General features: G+C 36.7%; 1 protein-coding gene across 1 annotated transcript; it reads left to right on the plus strand.

The window, feature by feature from the left end:
* The first annotated feature begins 231 nt into the window (after window positions 1-231).
* On the plus strand, window positions 232-13261 carry LOC125227689 (transmembrane protein 145). The gene is made up of 7 exons (XM_048132016.1): window positions 232-918; window positions 2157-2432; window positions 3226-3385; window positions 4488-4625; window positions 5615-5870; window positions 12318-12422; window positions 12986-13261. Exons 1-7 carry the CDS (start codon window positions 449-451, stop codon window positions 13126-13128), a joined length of 1548 nt encoding a protein of 515 aa, XP_047987973.1. The 5' UTR covers window positions 232-448; the 3' UTR covers window positions 13129-13261.
* The last annotated feature ends 1436 nt before the right edge of the window (window positions 13262-14697 follow it).

A 14697-nucleotide genomic window follows, 5' to 3' on the forward strand; every position in this document is an offset into this window, starting at 1 on the left:
GTGACCATCTCGTTCGGTAGTGGTATTATTATTTGGCTGTCTAGTCTATAGTATCCTTTGTTTAAGAAATTCAGATTATGAATTTTTCAGATTGTCTGTCGCGTGCCTAAGCGTGAGTGTATATCAGCGTTTATAAAAGATATACTGTCCGAAACTACATTGTCAATGGTCGCTTTATCTGTCAGTTAAATGTCATAGAAATCGAGATGAGATGAACAGAACACGAACGAGACGAGGACGACATACCTGCAAGATTTTTGCTACCCGTGGGAGGCGAGAATAAAACATTTGTGTTTTATTATTTAGGAGAAAATAAAAATGATGAATTTCATTTACGTGATGTAATATGACAAATGTAGTTTAAATAAATCTTACATTGAAACATTGTCAGTGATCTGGTTATTATAAGAATGGTGTAAAGTGGAGTCGTAAGATAAAAGTGTTCAATATGTACATAAAATATGTATTTGTTTTGTCCCTCTACCTAATACTCGACAATGCGTCGTCTATGCACATAAAGGGTGAATTTTCTACAGGAGAGTTCTTTAAATTCGTAGTCAAATTTGGGTTTCAAAAAACTGATATCCATTATCAAAAAGAAACATATGGATTCATATTCGGAAATATCACATCAAAAGAGCGTTTTATGTATCCTATCACATTTGCTGTGTTGAACAGACATCATTTTATTCACTATTATAAAAATCGTGATATAGAGAACAAGGAGTTGGCATGTCAAGTCATGTTCCAGAACTTGAATACATCCGCCTACCACCCTAAATGTAATGCCGGAGGACAGGATTTTTTTCGGCGTATCCCCTGCCCAAAAAACGAAGTGTGCGTTGATGAAGACTCCCTCTGGAATGTTGTAAAGAAAAGTCAATTTACTTATGACATTGAGAACCCAGGCCAGCCAAGGTATGTATATAAATACCTTGAATGACGACCGATCTGGCCTAGTGGGTAGTGTCCCTGCCTGCTACGCCGCGGTCCTAGGTTTGTATCCCGGTAAGGGCATTTATTTGTGTGATGAGCACAGATATTTGTTCCTGAGTCATGGATGTTTTCTATGTATATAAGTATTTGTATATTATACACGGTGTTTCCGGTATCACTCAAAACCTCAGACACCCCAACTGATTTTTATTTTTTTAAACTCATCTAGAGTATTCATCTTTTAATCTGATCGTTACTTTTTTTTTAATTGAATTTTTAATTTTCTGTACAGCTCTACTTGACTTTTAGCTCTACACTCAATAAAATAATTGCTAACTACCATCATAAACCATAAGACTATTTATTTGTGTACGTTACTGCAACGACATAAGGTTTACCAATAGACAGCTAAGATGTCACTGTAAAACACTTTAAAGCTTTGTCACAGTAAACTTCAAATTGGACAGGTAATCGCAGTAAGCAAATAAACTCAATATTCAAAATGACAAGGTTGTAATTAGGTAAGAGTTGAATTTGTTATGACTTATGATAAACATTAAGATTGAACTGACAAACAACGTCAAACTAGTAGCGGAAAAAATAATCGTCCATGTAACCAGCCAGTATTAATTACCCCTAAATACTGAAAAAAGGTAAACAACCTCTAGCAATGCGATATACACAATGTTGTATTACGAGTACAATAGACTGGGCACGTAAAAAATAACTAATAATACTAATTTAAATAAAAATATTACCCCCATCAAGATATAGCTCAATCGATTCTACTCTCGATTCTGAACAAACTGTTTTCAGGTTTTTAGTGTTAAGTGAAACACGGTGTATATATCGTTGTCTGAGTACCCACAACACAAGCCTTCTTGAGCTTACCATGGGACTCAGTCGATCTGTGTAAGAATGTCCTATAATAGTCATTTATTATAAATATATATTGTCCAATGATGTCCCATCACATTGAACTCCATGCTTTTTACATTATGCAGATATTTCTTGTTTATCTAAACTTACCTGTTTAATAGTTACTTCAATAAACTCTTTATTTTGAACTGTATTCTGTAATACCTTTTAGTCATTTAGCCTTTTTAAAAACTGCTTTTTCACAAGTTTTGTTTCAATGAATTGAAAAACTGTCAAGTATATCATACATTTTTTTATTAATATTTTCTAAGTATGTCTCTGTTTAACTTGTTTACTTGCAGATTCTGGTATGTGTCAATGGTATCCTGCTATCTCAATGAGACAACATGCACATGGCATCATTACACGGGAGCACCATCTAAGGATAATAAAACCATGACAAATGTTCCACAAAAAGTCCAATACGACTTTTGGCTGGTTAATGGGAATCCTAATCAAAGTCTGTACAACAGTCTTATGTACCAGTTTTCATTTGATCATCAAAACACCCTGGAATTGTATTTGGTGTTTCTGCTTTGCTACATTGTCCTTGTACCCGTGCAGATTTATGCTGTCAGGTAAACTATGCTATAATATAACCCTTATTCATTTAATTATATGAATAATCATCTGTTCTAATTACTATGTAAAGTGACTATGTTTTAACTTTATTTTCCTTAAACAGAATGGAACATGCATTCTAAGAAAAACACAATTATTAAAACATTGTGTTATCTTTATGTACACATTAATTATATTTTTGTTTTGATTATTTATTTATTGCTAAGTATTCAATTTGATTTGTAATATGTGATGAAGGATTTAATTGTAATTGTCATTTTTTTACACTGGTTTTAAAACATACAAAATTTGTTTAAATTTCATTTATGGTAAAATTTACAAATAATAACATTATTAGTTAAAATTAACTATTAAAATGAAGTCAGTAACATTGTGACAGTATGTATAAATATTTATAACCCTTAAATGCATAGTGATGTATATGCATCATATATTTTTAACTATTGACAATGACAACATGTCAAAATTCAAATTTGAACAATCATTGTCAAGGTTAAAGGTTAAATCATTGTCAATTATCGTCACAAAACTGACTGAGTTAATTTTTGTTAACAACTTACGCCAACAAACTGTCCTGCAGTTTGGCAGAAGATTTAATGTTATTAAAAAGGGTTTATTTTTTTTTATTTAATTGGAGGGTCCCAAATTCTGAAAATGCCCTCATACTTCTCTTCCTTGACTTTGATTTCGAAAATTTTTCATATGGTGACTCCACGGATTTTCCTTGGTATGCAATAAAAAGTCGTAAGCCTACTGATGAGAGATAAGAAATTAAAAATATTTTTTCAGAACACAGAAACATCCAGTTACAAAGTTATTCACCTGCAGCCTCATTCTGGAGTTTGTGGCCATTTGCTTCAACTTTCTACACACGGTGAAGTTTGCCGCAGATGGCGTAGGATTTACTGGACTTGATGTCGCTGGCGATATACTGGACATTATGAGCCGCGTAAGTTTTTTTGCGTAAATAAAATATATAAAGTTATAAACTATTCTCCCAGCGTGAAAATTCGCAAGGTATTTCGTCGTGTCTCGTGTTCAAAGAATTAATACCAAAACAGCACCTTACCTCAAACACATACCATATAGGTCATTATTGCTCAATAAAATTCTTAAAAAGGAAATATCATTCTGTATCTTCTTTTAAGTTTATTATCTCCGCAAGGGTGTGTAAACATTGTATATTAAATCATTTACACAATGATGTTCATGCATACTATGATATAGGGCTCAATGGTTCAAAAACCAACAGAATTGACATTATTTTATGCCATTTGATTGGTCTATTTATCTAGGATATCTTATCGTTTGGATACTTTGGATACCCAGTCTACAGTCTGACCAAAAAGAGTAGAAATTAAAAATAGTCAACATTGTAGTGTCATCCTGTTTTCTCACACATATTGGTTTGAAAAGGATGACACAATAATGTTGCCAGACTGTAATTGCATTGTAGAACTAAAATAATTAATTTTTCACCTCACCAACTGGTAAAGGCTTACTTTGCTATTCGAAAACAGATAGCAAAATTGCATTTTATCCACAAGAGTGCAAAGTAATTTCATATAAATTTTAACTTGATGTCTTAAGCTGGCTGCTGGAATTGACCTATAAATTATGATTTTGAATGGTAAATATTGAATAGATTGATGGATTTGATTTAGTTTGATGTTTTATAGTCAGTATTTTGTTAGTGTTGGTCTGGTTAAAAATTTTGTGTTTCACTCAGTGGCAAAGTTTGTTTAACCTTCGTGCCTTGAAACCCTCGCAACGCTCAAGATTCCACTTTTTGAACCACTCGCTACGCTCGCGGTTCAATATTAGAATCTTTCGCTTGCTCGGGTATCAATATTGACACGTGCGGTTAAATAACAACTTTGCCCCCTTGTAAAACAAATAACTATTGAATTAAGGATTGCATTCTATTTTACTAAAAGGCTATATCTCAATTCTGCAATGGAATTCCACTTGGTGTCCAAAGAAAGGAATGAAGGCTAGTTTGTTTTTGGACCACATCCACATTCATACAAAGTTGCCCATGATGCTTTCAGACCCTCTTTATGCTGCTGCTTCTGTTACTGGCAAAAGGATGGGCAGTGACCAGATTGGAGCTTACATACAAGCCGTTGGTTTTTGGCGTGTGGCTGGCATATGGAATCGTACATATATTGCTGTATGTGTGGAATACGGTAAGTTCATTATTTTTATGTGACTCAAAATGAAGCTTGTGTTTGGTCTTATACAGCTAACACATTACCACTATTACCAGGCCGTGCCAACGTTCTTGTATAGGTGAGAGGGTGAAAAAGATATCTTTTTCTCGCTCCCAGTTATGGAAAAACATTGGCACGGCCCTTTAATGTGTCCGCGCTATAAAACTTTTACACAGTGTATTGTACCTTTTTAACCGCCGCCTCAAATCTCTCAAGGAAGGTGGCTCTCAATTCGTCTGTATGTTTTTTTTAACTCCTTAAATCTGACCGGCACACTTTGGTATTTTTATAAGAATAGCATGCATTTAAGTTCAGAACAGTGACATTTATTTAGTTATGTGTGTTAAGAATATTGAGTTTTCAAGTCAAATTTTGTCAAGCTTCGATTTCTTACAATCGGATTCATGAGGAATTGAGGAAACTCCTCAACCTTAACGGTATACGTATATTCATTTGTGTTGCCATCAAATAATTAAATTATTAACAGCAGTTTTAAAAAATACCTACACATTTCTACATAATCCAACATTCGCAAGTAGCTTTCACCTGAACCCCAAAAGCGGAGGTTTTTTTTTCTTAATAATTATATTAGATAGAAGATGGACTTAACATTTCGCTTCGTACAGTTACCGGCAATAAAGAAGCCCGCAAAAATATTTCGACACAATCTTATTTCTAGAGCCATAAGAGCGTGTCAAATATTTATGCAGCATTCTTATAGTGCGATGTTATTGCCGGTGACTGTACACTAAACAGGGCCGGATCTAGTACAGAGCGGTCGTTCTTTCGTGGTCGCTAAAAGAAAACAGATTAAAAAAAAATTTTTTTAGCAGTGGCGCTAAAATGATATCGCTCTACCCTGATCGAGTGCTCGGTCTGGTATTTACTGTATCTACATAACATTTTTCTAGTGGACTTCATTGTCTTGTAAAGAATACCTTTTATCGTCACAACTTAAATTTCAGACGGAAGTAGACATCATAGAGGAAATAGACGAGTACCAAACATGGCCGGGCTGGCTGATCCTCACGCTGCGCGTAGCCATCATGTCGTGGTTCGTGCTGGAGCTGCGCAACACGATGATGTACGAGCACAACATGGCCAAGCTCAACTTCTTGCTGCACTTCGGCGCCTCGAGCCTGGTGTGGTTCGTCTACCTGCCGGTCATCGCGCTCATCGCGCTGCAGATCAGCCCCTTGTGGAGGTTTAAGTTCTTACTCGGTAAGTGCTTTTTACTTGTCATCTTGTGAGAAAAATTATAATAAGATGATACAGCCAAAACTTTACATACTTCTGTAAGTTGGATAACAAGCAGTAGGTATCATGGTGCATGGTAGCATTAAGCTAATCTACTGATACGAGAGTTCAGGTGGAAAAGATTTTTGTGATCTTGAGAAACCTTCAGTTTTGGGTTATAATGACATGTTATACCTACATATAGGTTTCCTCGGTAGGTAATTCTGGAATTCAATATTTTTTTCATCACATTTGCTGTTTAAAGGTAACATTACGTCTACGTGTACTGAAGCATAATGTACTATTTTATTCCCAAGGGAATAATGGATTTAGTTTTAAAAGTGAATACAATCCGTACAATACTTCAGGCAAAGGATGTTTCAATCTGCCAAGGATTTTTATTGCACAAACAAAATTTGTCTATTAAGCTATAAAAGACATTAAATACGGTATTAAAAATGCATTTTATTTATGTTTTACAATTCTCTCAGTGTGATTTGCATTTATTTCGTAAATTTAACTGAGATAAATTGTTATAATTTATAATCTGACAACATGCTCTCTACTCGCGCTTGACCGCGTGCGTACGCGAGGCACCCACCGTTGCCTAGCAACGGAGAGTACAACAGATAAAAATATTGAACTGAATGGAAAATAAGTGAAATTTTAGTTCAATCATATGATTTATCTGCTTTTTTGAACATTGCATTTAATTATGTTTCGCAGCTTCATTCTTTGCGATTTATTGTTTACATATTGTAGTAGTGCCCCCACGCATTAGCCTTGCACGGTAGTTTAAAGATTTTTTTTTTTTTTTTTTTAAATACCGCCGGTAACTTGTTTGACCGTCGTGGATCCGGATCCAGTCGTTCCCCACTCCGACACCCCACTCCGCCATTGCAGTCAGGCGGGTTGCCAGTACCCGTGGCTTCATTCTGTGTTTCCGTGCTCAGGCCTTCGCACGTTTCTGTAGTCTGCTGTAAATAACTGAAGAAATGGAAAGAAGAAAACGAAGTTATGGATCTTCGGAGCATCGACCAGATAAAAAGCTGAGGCGTATAATTTACTCCTCTTCTGAAGATGAAGACGAAATAAAGTCATTCCAAGAACCACGTGTTGATTCGTCGTCACGTGTTGCGACCACGCGCGACATTTCTTCGCCGCGAGTGCGGCAAAAAACTCCACCAGCCAACACACGTGGCAATGGTGCGTCGCGTGAGCGACTTAATTCAACAAATAATGTTGCGTCACCACCAAGCAGGAGTTCAAGACCTCGCAGAAGAGTCTTATCGCCAATCGTCATCGTACGTCAGGAACCGTCACCAACATCATCGATAGCATCGTCGCCAGAACGTCCAGCTCCGGCGCAAGCAGCGCTTGCTGAAACTGAGCTAAAGGATTCAGAAGAGCTCGATGAAGAAACTCTTCAGCTATTAGGAAATGCTCCTAAGGTAGACACTCCTCTTGGACCAGCGATTCATAAGGACATAGCCAGTCGATGGCAAGACATTCTGAGTAAAGGTCTACCAAAAGACCAAAAAGATAAGCTTTTAGAGGAGTATTTGGTTCCCAGCAACTGCGATCTCCTGCAGGCCCCGGCTCTGAACCCGGAAGCAAAAGTACCTTTAAATGAGGTAATGATACGTCGTGACGTGTCCCTAATGCATAAGCAAAGGCAAATTGGACTGGCATTGTCAGCTTTAGCTACAACGATGGAAATGGTCGTTTTAAACGAAACGTCTAAGACAAAGCTGCTTAAACCTTTAAGTGACGCATGCCGGATTTTGTGTGACAGTCATTACATGGAAACAAAAACACGAAGAAGTTTAATATTATCTTCGATAAACACCGACCTTAAAGAAACTTTAACGGAGGTTCCACGAGACAGCAATTTTCTATTTGGAGAAAACGTCAGTGAAAAAGTCAAGACTGCAAAGAATATTCAGAGGTCTGGTGAAGTTTTAAAACAGCCTCGGAAATTCTCCAAAAATAATTTTTTGGCGAAACAAAATAAAAACCGACCAAATTTCAAGCCGGTTCACCGCAAGACGGACAACAAGTGGAACAGCGCAGACGGCGTCGACTCGAGACCAGCACGAGCGCCGCCAGCTCCTCGCCAGACGTACAGCGCGTCGCGGAACCGGAGCTACCGCGAGTATCGCGAGCGCGACCAGCGCGACCGCTCTCCGCCGCCGCGCAGACCTTACTACCGGAGATGAACACACAGGTACCATACGCTGGTAGACTAAAATATTTTTACTCTAACTGGAAAAACATAACAAATGATCCCACTATTTTGTCTTGGATTAATGGCTATAAAATACCATTCGTTGCAACTCCGTATCGTAGAGATAGTCCATGTGTTTATCCACAGTCAGAACAAGAACATATTGAATTTTCTAAATCAATTAAAACTTTGTTGAATATAGGTGCCATCTCAGAATGTGTTCATGAACTTGGCGAATTTGTATCCAGTATATTTTTAGTACCTAAACCGAATGGCGAGAAACGATTTATCCTAAATTTAAAATGTTTAAATAAATTTATAAATACAAAACATTTTAAAATGGAAGATTACCGAACGGCATCCAAAATTATAACTAATGATTGTTACATGGCATCTATAGACCTAAAAGATGCATATTTTTTAGTACCCATGCACAACTCTCACAAAAAGTACTTACGGTTTAAATACAATAACATATTGTACGAATTTAACTGTCTCGCGTTCGGTTTGTGTACAGCACCGTATGTTTTCACGAAATTACTCAAACCAGTAATGGAGTCATTAAGATCACAACATTTCATCTCAGTTGTGTACCTAGATGATATTTTTTGTGTGGGTAGGAGTTACTCTGAATGTAGTGACAATGTAAACACAACAAAAAGCCTTTTAGAAAACCTGGGTTTTATAATCAACACAAGTAAAAGCCGTTTGGCTCCAAAAACAAAATGTACGTTTTTAGGTTTTGATTTTGATTCCAAAAATATGAAAATGGTTCTTCCAGATCATAAAAAGATTAAAATTAAAGAAAAAATTTCAACTTTCCTTCATTTACGCAAATGCAAATTACGTGAATTCGCAAGGTTTTTGGGTCTTCTTGTATCAGCTTGTCCAGCTATACAATATTCTTGGTTATATACCAAAGAATTTGAACGTTTCAAATACCAATGTTTATTAGAAAACCCTAGTTACGAACAATTTATAAAACTACCCGATGTTTTGAAAAGCGATATGTTGTGGTGGCTAAAAAATATTGAACTAGGTTTTACTTCATTAGGTTCCATTCGTTATGACATAGAGATTTTCTCAGATGCCTCCCTAACAGGTTGGGGCGCATATTGTAATTCTGAAGAATGTTTTGGATACTGGAGAGAGGATGAAAGAAACCTGCACATAAATGAACTCGAGCTAAAAGCAGCTTTTTTAGCCCTCAAATGTTTCGCTTCTCATAAACATGATAAAAAGGTTTTGTTAAGATCGGATAATATGACCACTATTTCATGTATAAACAGAATGGGTAGCATACAGTACAGGCATCTGAATTCTATATCGAACGAAATTTGGAAATGGTGTGAACATCGTAAAATTACTTTATTTGCGTCCTACATAAATACAAAGTCTAACAATGAAGCTGACTCACTTTCACGGAAGAAATTCCGTGATACGGAATGGGAGTTAAATAACGTTGCATTTAATAAAATTACACGTTATTTTGGTATTCCTGATATTGACTTATTTGCCAGTCGTTGTAATGCCAAATGTTCCACATATGTTACATGGAAAAACGATCCAGATGCATATGCAGTGGATGCGTTTACAATATCATGGAAAGATACCTACTTTTATGCTTTTCCACCATTTTCATTACTTGTTAAAACTATGCAAAAAATCATAAGTGACAATGCTGAGGGCATTGTTGTTGTCCCATACTGGCCCACACAACCCTGGTTTCCAATATTCCAAAAGTTAATTATTTCAGATCCATTGATTTTTGAACCTGACATCAACTTGCTTGTTTCTCCTTTCAGAAACCATCACAATCTACACAAGACTCTAAAATTGGTAGCCGCGAGGCTTTCCGGAAAGTACTACTGAATAAGTCACTGTCACCACGATCTATTGAAATTATATTAGCATCATTAACTAACTCGACATATAAGCAATACGATGGCTGTATAAAAAATTGGATATGTTTTTGTAATAAACACAATTATAATTATACATCTGCGTCAGTATCAGTTGTAATAGATTTTCTCACCGAAATATTCGATAAAGGGGCAAAATATGGTACAATCAACTCCTACAAGTCTGCATTGTCACTTATATTGGATAATAAACTTGATAATAATCAAATCAAACGCTTTATGAAAGGAGTTTTCAAATTGAGACCCACAAACCCTAAGTATAACATAACATGGGACCCTAATATCGTTCTGTCGCATTTAGCAAGTAAAGGGCCTAATGCAGATCTCGATTTAAAAACTCTTTCCAAAAAGACTCTAACTCTGTTGGCTCTGGTTACTGCGCATCGTGTCCAAACGTTTTCCCTTATAAAACTGTGTAATATTAATATACAGTCTGGTAATCAAATTCTGATAAAGATACCAGATATTATTAAAACTTCTAATGTTAATAACTTACAACCAATTTTAAGATTGCCTTATTTTGATCCACGCCCAGATATTTGCCCTGCAAGATGTCTAGAGACCTATATAAATAAAACACAAACACTTCGTAATAATGATTATTTATTTATAAGCACAAAGCAGCCGCATTCCAAAGTAACGTCACAAACACTTAGTCGTTGGATCAAAGACACACTTAGTGAAAGCGGAATAGACACTTGTATTTTCAGTGCTCACAGCACAAGGCACGCAGCATCTTCCACCGCCAACAGACTTGGAGTCAACATTGACTTGATTCGTAAAACAGCTGGCTGGACTGATTCCTCCTCTGTGTTTGCAAGATTTTATAATAAAGAAATTGTCACCGATGCCAATCAATTCGCAGAATCGATTCTTTCTTCTGTGAGATAAATGTAACCTGAAATTAAAATAAATAGTAAATATTTGTACTTTTCTGATTATGCATTGTTTTGAATACATAAAGTTCAATTATAAACTTATGATTTGATATACTTGCCTTATTTTGAAACACCCTCTGCACATTTTATTTTTGCTCTGAACATCCTACAATATGTAAACAATAAATCGCAAAGAATGAAGCTGCGAAACATAATTAAAAATCAAACGAACTTACCAAGTGAAGTTCGATGATAATTATGTGAGCAGCTTCATTCGACGCGATTTACACACACCCTCCCGTTATACATGAAAAATCAAATGTATACATACCCACCCCAATTTATATTAAAATGTGCAGTGTTCCTACATGTAAAATTTAAACGAAATGAAGCCACGGGTACTGGCAACCCGCCTGACTGCAATGGCGGAGTGGGGTGTCGGAGTGGGGAACGACTGGATCCGGATCCACGACGGTCAAACAAGTTACCGGCGGTATTTAAAAAAAAAAAAAAAAAAATCTTTAAACTACCGTGCAAGGCTAATGCGTGGGGGCACTACTACAATATGTAAACAATAAATCGCGTCGAATGAAGCTGCTCACATAATTATCATCGAACTTCACTTGGTAAGTTCGTTTGATTTTTAATTTATACGCAGTATTTTCGAGTTTGTTTTCGTTCAAAAAGTGTTTGTTATCAAAAACAATGGATTTAATATGAATAATTTGATGTAAATCAAGATACACTACCGGTCGCAACGCCGCCGGTTGAAGGGTTTGCCTTATGACTGTTTCCTCTGTATTTTTCTCTCAAATGTGATGAAAAACATTGTGTGTAACTCGGGGAGTATGAATATTACTAACTCGAGTCTTTAAATCGCTCCGGCAAGCCGTCGCGATTTAACTTACTCTCGTTAGTAATATTCAACTTCCTCCCCTTGTTGCACAATGTACTATTACTTATAATTCACTGCTCTAATAATATAAATTACCTCCAATGAAAATTAAACTTAAACAGAGTTGTTAAATGAAACAGATGTGCTTTTAGTTTGTTCCATTCGACTTTAAAACAAAACCAATTTAACTCCTAATACATACATACATACAACATACATACAATCACGCCTGTATCCCATAAAGGGGTAGGCAGAGCACATGAAACTACTAAAGCTTCAGGGCCACTCTTGGCAAATAAGGGGTTAAAAAAAAACGAAACTGTGGCTCCTAATACCATTCATAATTCAAGTTCTGTTCTAAGTGTTGTGTTGTGTCCCGGCAGTCTCACAAATTTTGTCCTTACTATAAAGTGGGAACCTTTGACAAGGGTCCAACCTCAAACCTCAACACATTTGAATTATGGAATTATATGGGTTAGATCTGCCTAAAACAAAGTGGTATAATTTCAGGTATAACATATTCGGCGGACTGCCTGGCATTCTGTGTGATGACGCATTTACTGTGGCCCACACGATCGGAGCAGTACTTGCTACTAGCTCCCTCTGATTACACAGGTAAGTTACCTACTAGTTTTCTATCCGAAAGGTGACCAACGGAATGTGAACGCTAAGTGTCAGCTGCACCAAACCGTCTGTCACCGATAAACTGTTTGATAAGTTACATATCTCACTGCAGTATAGCATTGATCAATGGCTAAATGTAGTTGGTGTAATTGGCACAGTCTCAGCTGTTCCTCTGTCAGTAGACGGTATCTATAGCCCTTTCAAAACGAGAAATCGAGATTTGCTAACTTAATTTCGAATTTTAATGACATGTGTTAAAATTTACATTTACACGTTATCAACCCTCACGATCGTATCAGCTCGTATTGAAAGGGCTAAAACCAAATAATGTAGATATACTTACCTATTAAATTATCTATTGCCATATATTTAATATGTGCCGGTTATCATTATCAGTAAGAGTACCAATATTTTTGCAAACATTATGACGCTCCCGAGGGCATTTTGCGGTTAAAAGAACGCAAAATTTTTACGTTTTTAGTTTATAAACATAGCTATTTCTATCGTATCAAGTGTGTCACCACTGTCACCAGTTTATATTTTTTGATTTACAGCGGGCATCGAGGAACTAGATGAATTCAACGAGTCACCGCACGTCGTACACAGCGACACCGTGGCGCTCACGGCCGACAGTGTCAACGTCGACGATGAAGATGTCATCTTCACGCGCTCGCACAAGAACACCGTCTACTCATAGCGGGACTAGGCGCTAGAGTTGTGCCTGCTCGTTCACTGAAAAGATCGCTCCCAACTAGTACGATCTCCGAAGTGTAACTAGTTCGTTCTTTTAGGACATTTAGTACACCGAGAGAGCGAGAGACAAATTGTGCATATGGCGTACAGTAAAGCTGGATCGTACTAGCCGAGAGCTGATCGGCCGTTTTCGCGCGCTCTCGGTCCGAGTCAGTCGGTTCTAGTTCAGTTGCCGTCGGATTACACGGATCGCTTTGCTGTCATTGTCACTTATCGGCTCTTCGCTCCTTTCGCATCCATTCTGTTGCGCGTGTGTGAGTTTACTAAATGTACTAGAGAGCAGAATCATTTGGGAGTAGTTCGGTCTACACAGGGACACAGGTACAGGGAATCGTGTCTTTTGTGCTATTAGTACATGTACTACACAAGCCTACTAGGCGCACACCCAGGAGAAAATAGAACGTTTGTTCTCGGCCCAGCCGGTCGGAACGAGATCGTGAGTCTTTACCGATATGATTTCACCGGTGAATGGTGATATGCGGACAAACTTTTGAGACCCGTGGTAGCCCATTGAGCGGATATATGTACCTATATTAGATTTATTAAATGGTCTGGTACACTGCACTTACGTCGGATGTCGCACTCGCACCGTCAAGTTTGTGTATGGTGATTAAAATTACATGAGTGTAATGTTAGTCATAAGCGTTATCTGTGAATGTATTATTATAAGGTTAATTTCCTATACTTGCAGTATATACAAACTATGTATATACAAATCATGTGCAAGATGGATAAAAAGGCGGAATAAAATAGTTCCTCAAGCTTTTAAGTTATTAGGTTTAGTGTATTGTAATGTGCAGTGTCAAATCGAATCTTAGTCACGTAGTTGTAACTTTGTAAGTAACGGGACAATGTCTGTTTTCTCGTTAAGTCAAAATTTACAGAAAGTATACTTCTGTTCAATACATGGCAAGGAATTAATTAAAAGAAAACCTCCTTTCTGCCTCCGTAGTGAACATTTTACAATTGTTTACTCCCTTGGAGGAATACCATCTCAAGATTCTTGTCGTGTTACTTGATGTTGCCTGTGTAATTTATACTAGATGCAGGTTACATGTATTAGATATGTAGTATCTTTTTACGTAAATGTGAGTGTTCTAAGTGTAATTGAAATGTGCCAACCTTTGCGTCAAAAGTTGCGTTACACACTTTAATCAGTTTTGAAACTTTTACGTACAGCAAGTACGAAATTAGCGAAGGAAGGTTAAACAGCTAGTAAACTTGTAAGTTAAAATTTCTCATTGCACAAAGCCTTAGTAGTTCATAAATTTATAATAAATAGAAAACCCGTTTGATTTTAATTTTAATATGACTTTAAAAAATCTGTCTCTAAAATAACGCCTTTGCGTATTTTCATGTTTAACTAAAAACTACTGATATAGTTGTATACACGTCAAAGATGTATACAAGTACATTTTATTTAGGCTTGTATGGAAAGGAAACATTCCACACAAAGTAACGTTTTAAATAATTAAAACGATAACAGTCAATTACCTGTAACAGAACAAGTGAT

This window comes from Leguminivora glycinivorella, chromosome 1, assembly GCF_023078275.1.
Source record: "Leguminivora glycinivorella isolate SPB_JAAS2020 chromosome 1, LegGlyc_1.1, whole genome shotgun sequence".
Taxonomy (NCBI): Eukaryota; Metazoa; Arthropoda; class Insecta; order Lepidoptera; family Tortricidae; genus Leguminivora; species Leguminivora glycinivorella.

Bases quoted from the DNA above. Each gene is read 5' to 3' on its own strand.
- LOC125227689 (XM_048132016.1), top strand. From the start codon at position 449: ATGTACATAAAATATGTATTTGTTTTGTCCCTCTACCTAATACTCGAC. The intron at 5,871-12,317 runs GTAAGTGCTTTT...GTATAATTTCAG, and splicing joins GAGGTTTAAGTTCTTACTCG to GTATAACATATTCGGCGGAC. The intron at 12,423-12,985 runs GTAAGTTACCTA...TTTGATTTACAG, and splicing joins AGCTCCCTCTGATTACACAG to CGGGCATCGAGGAACTAGAT.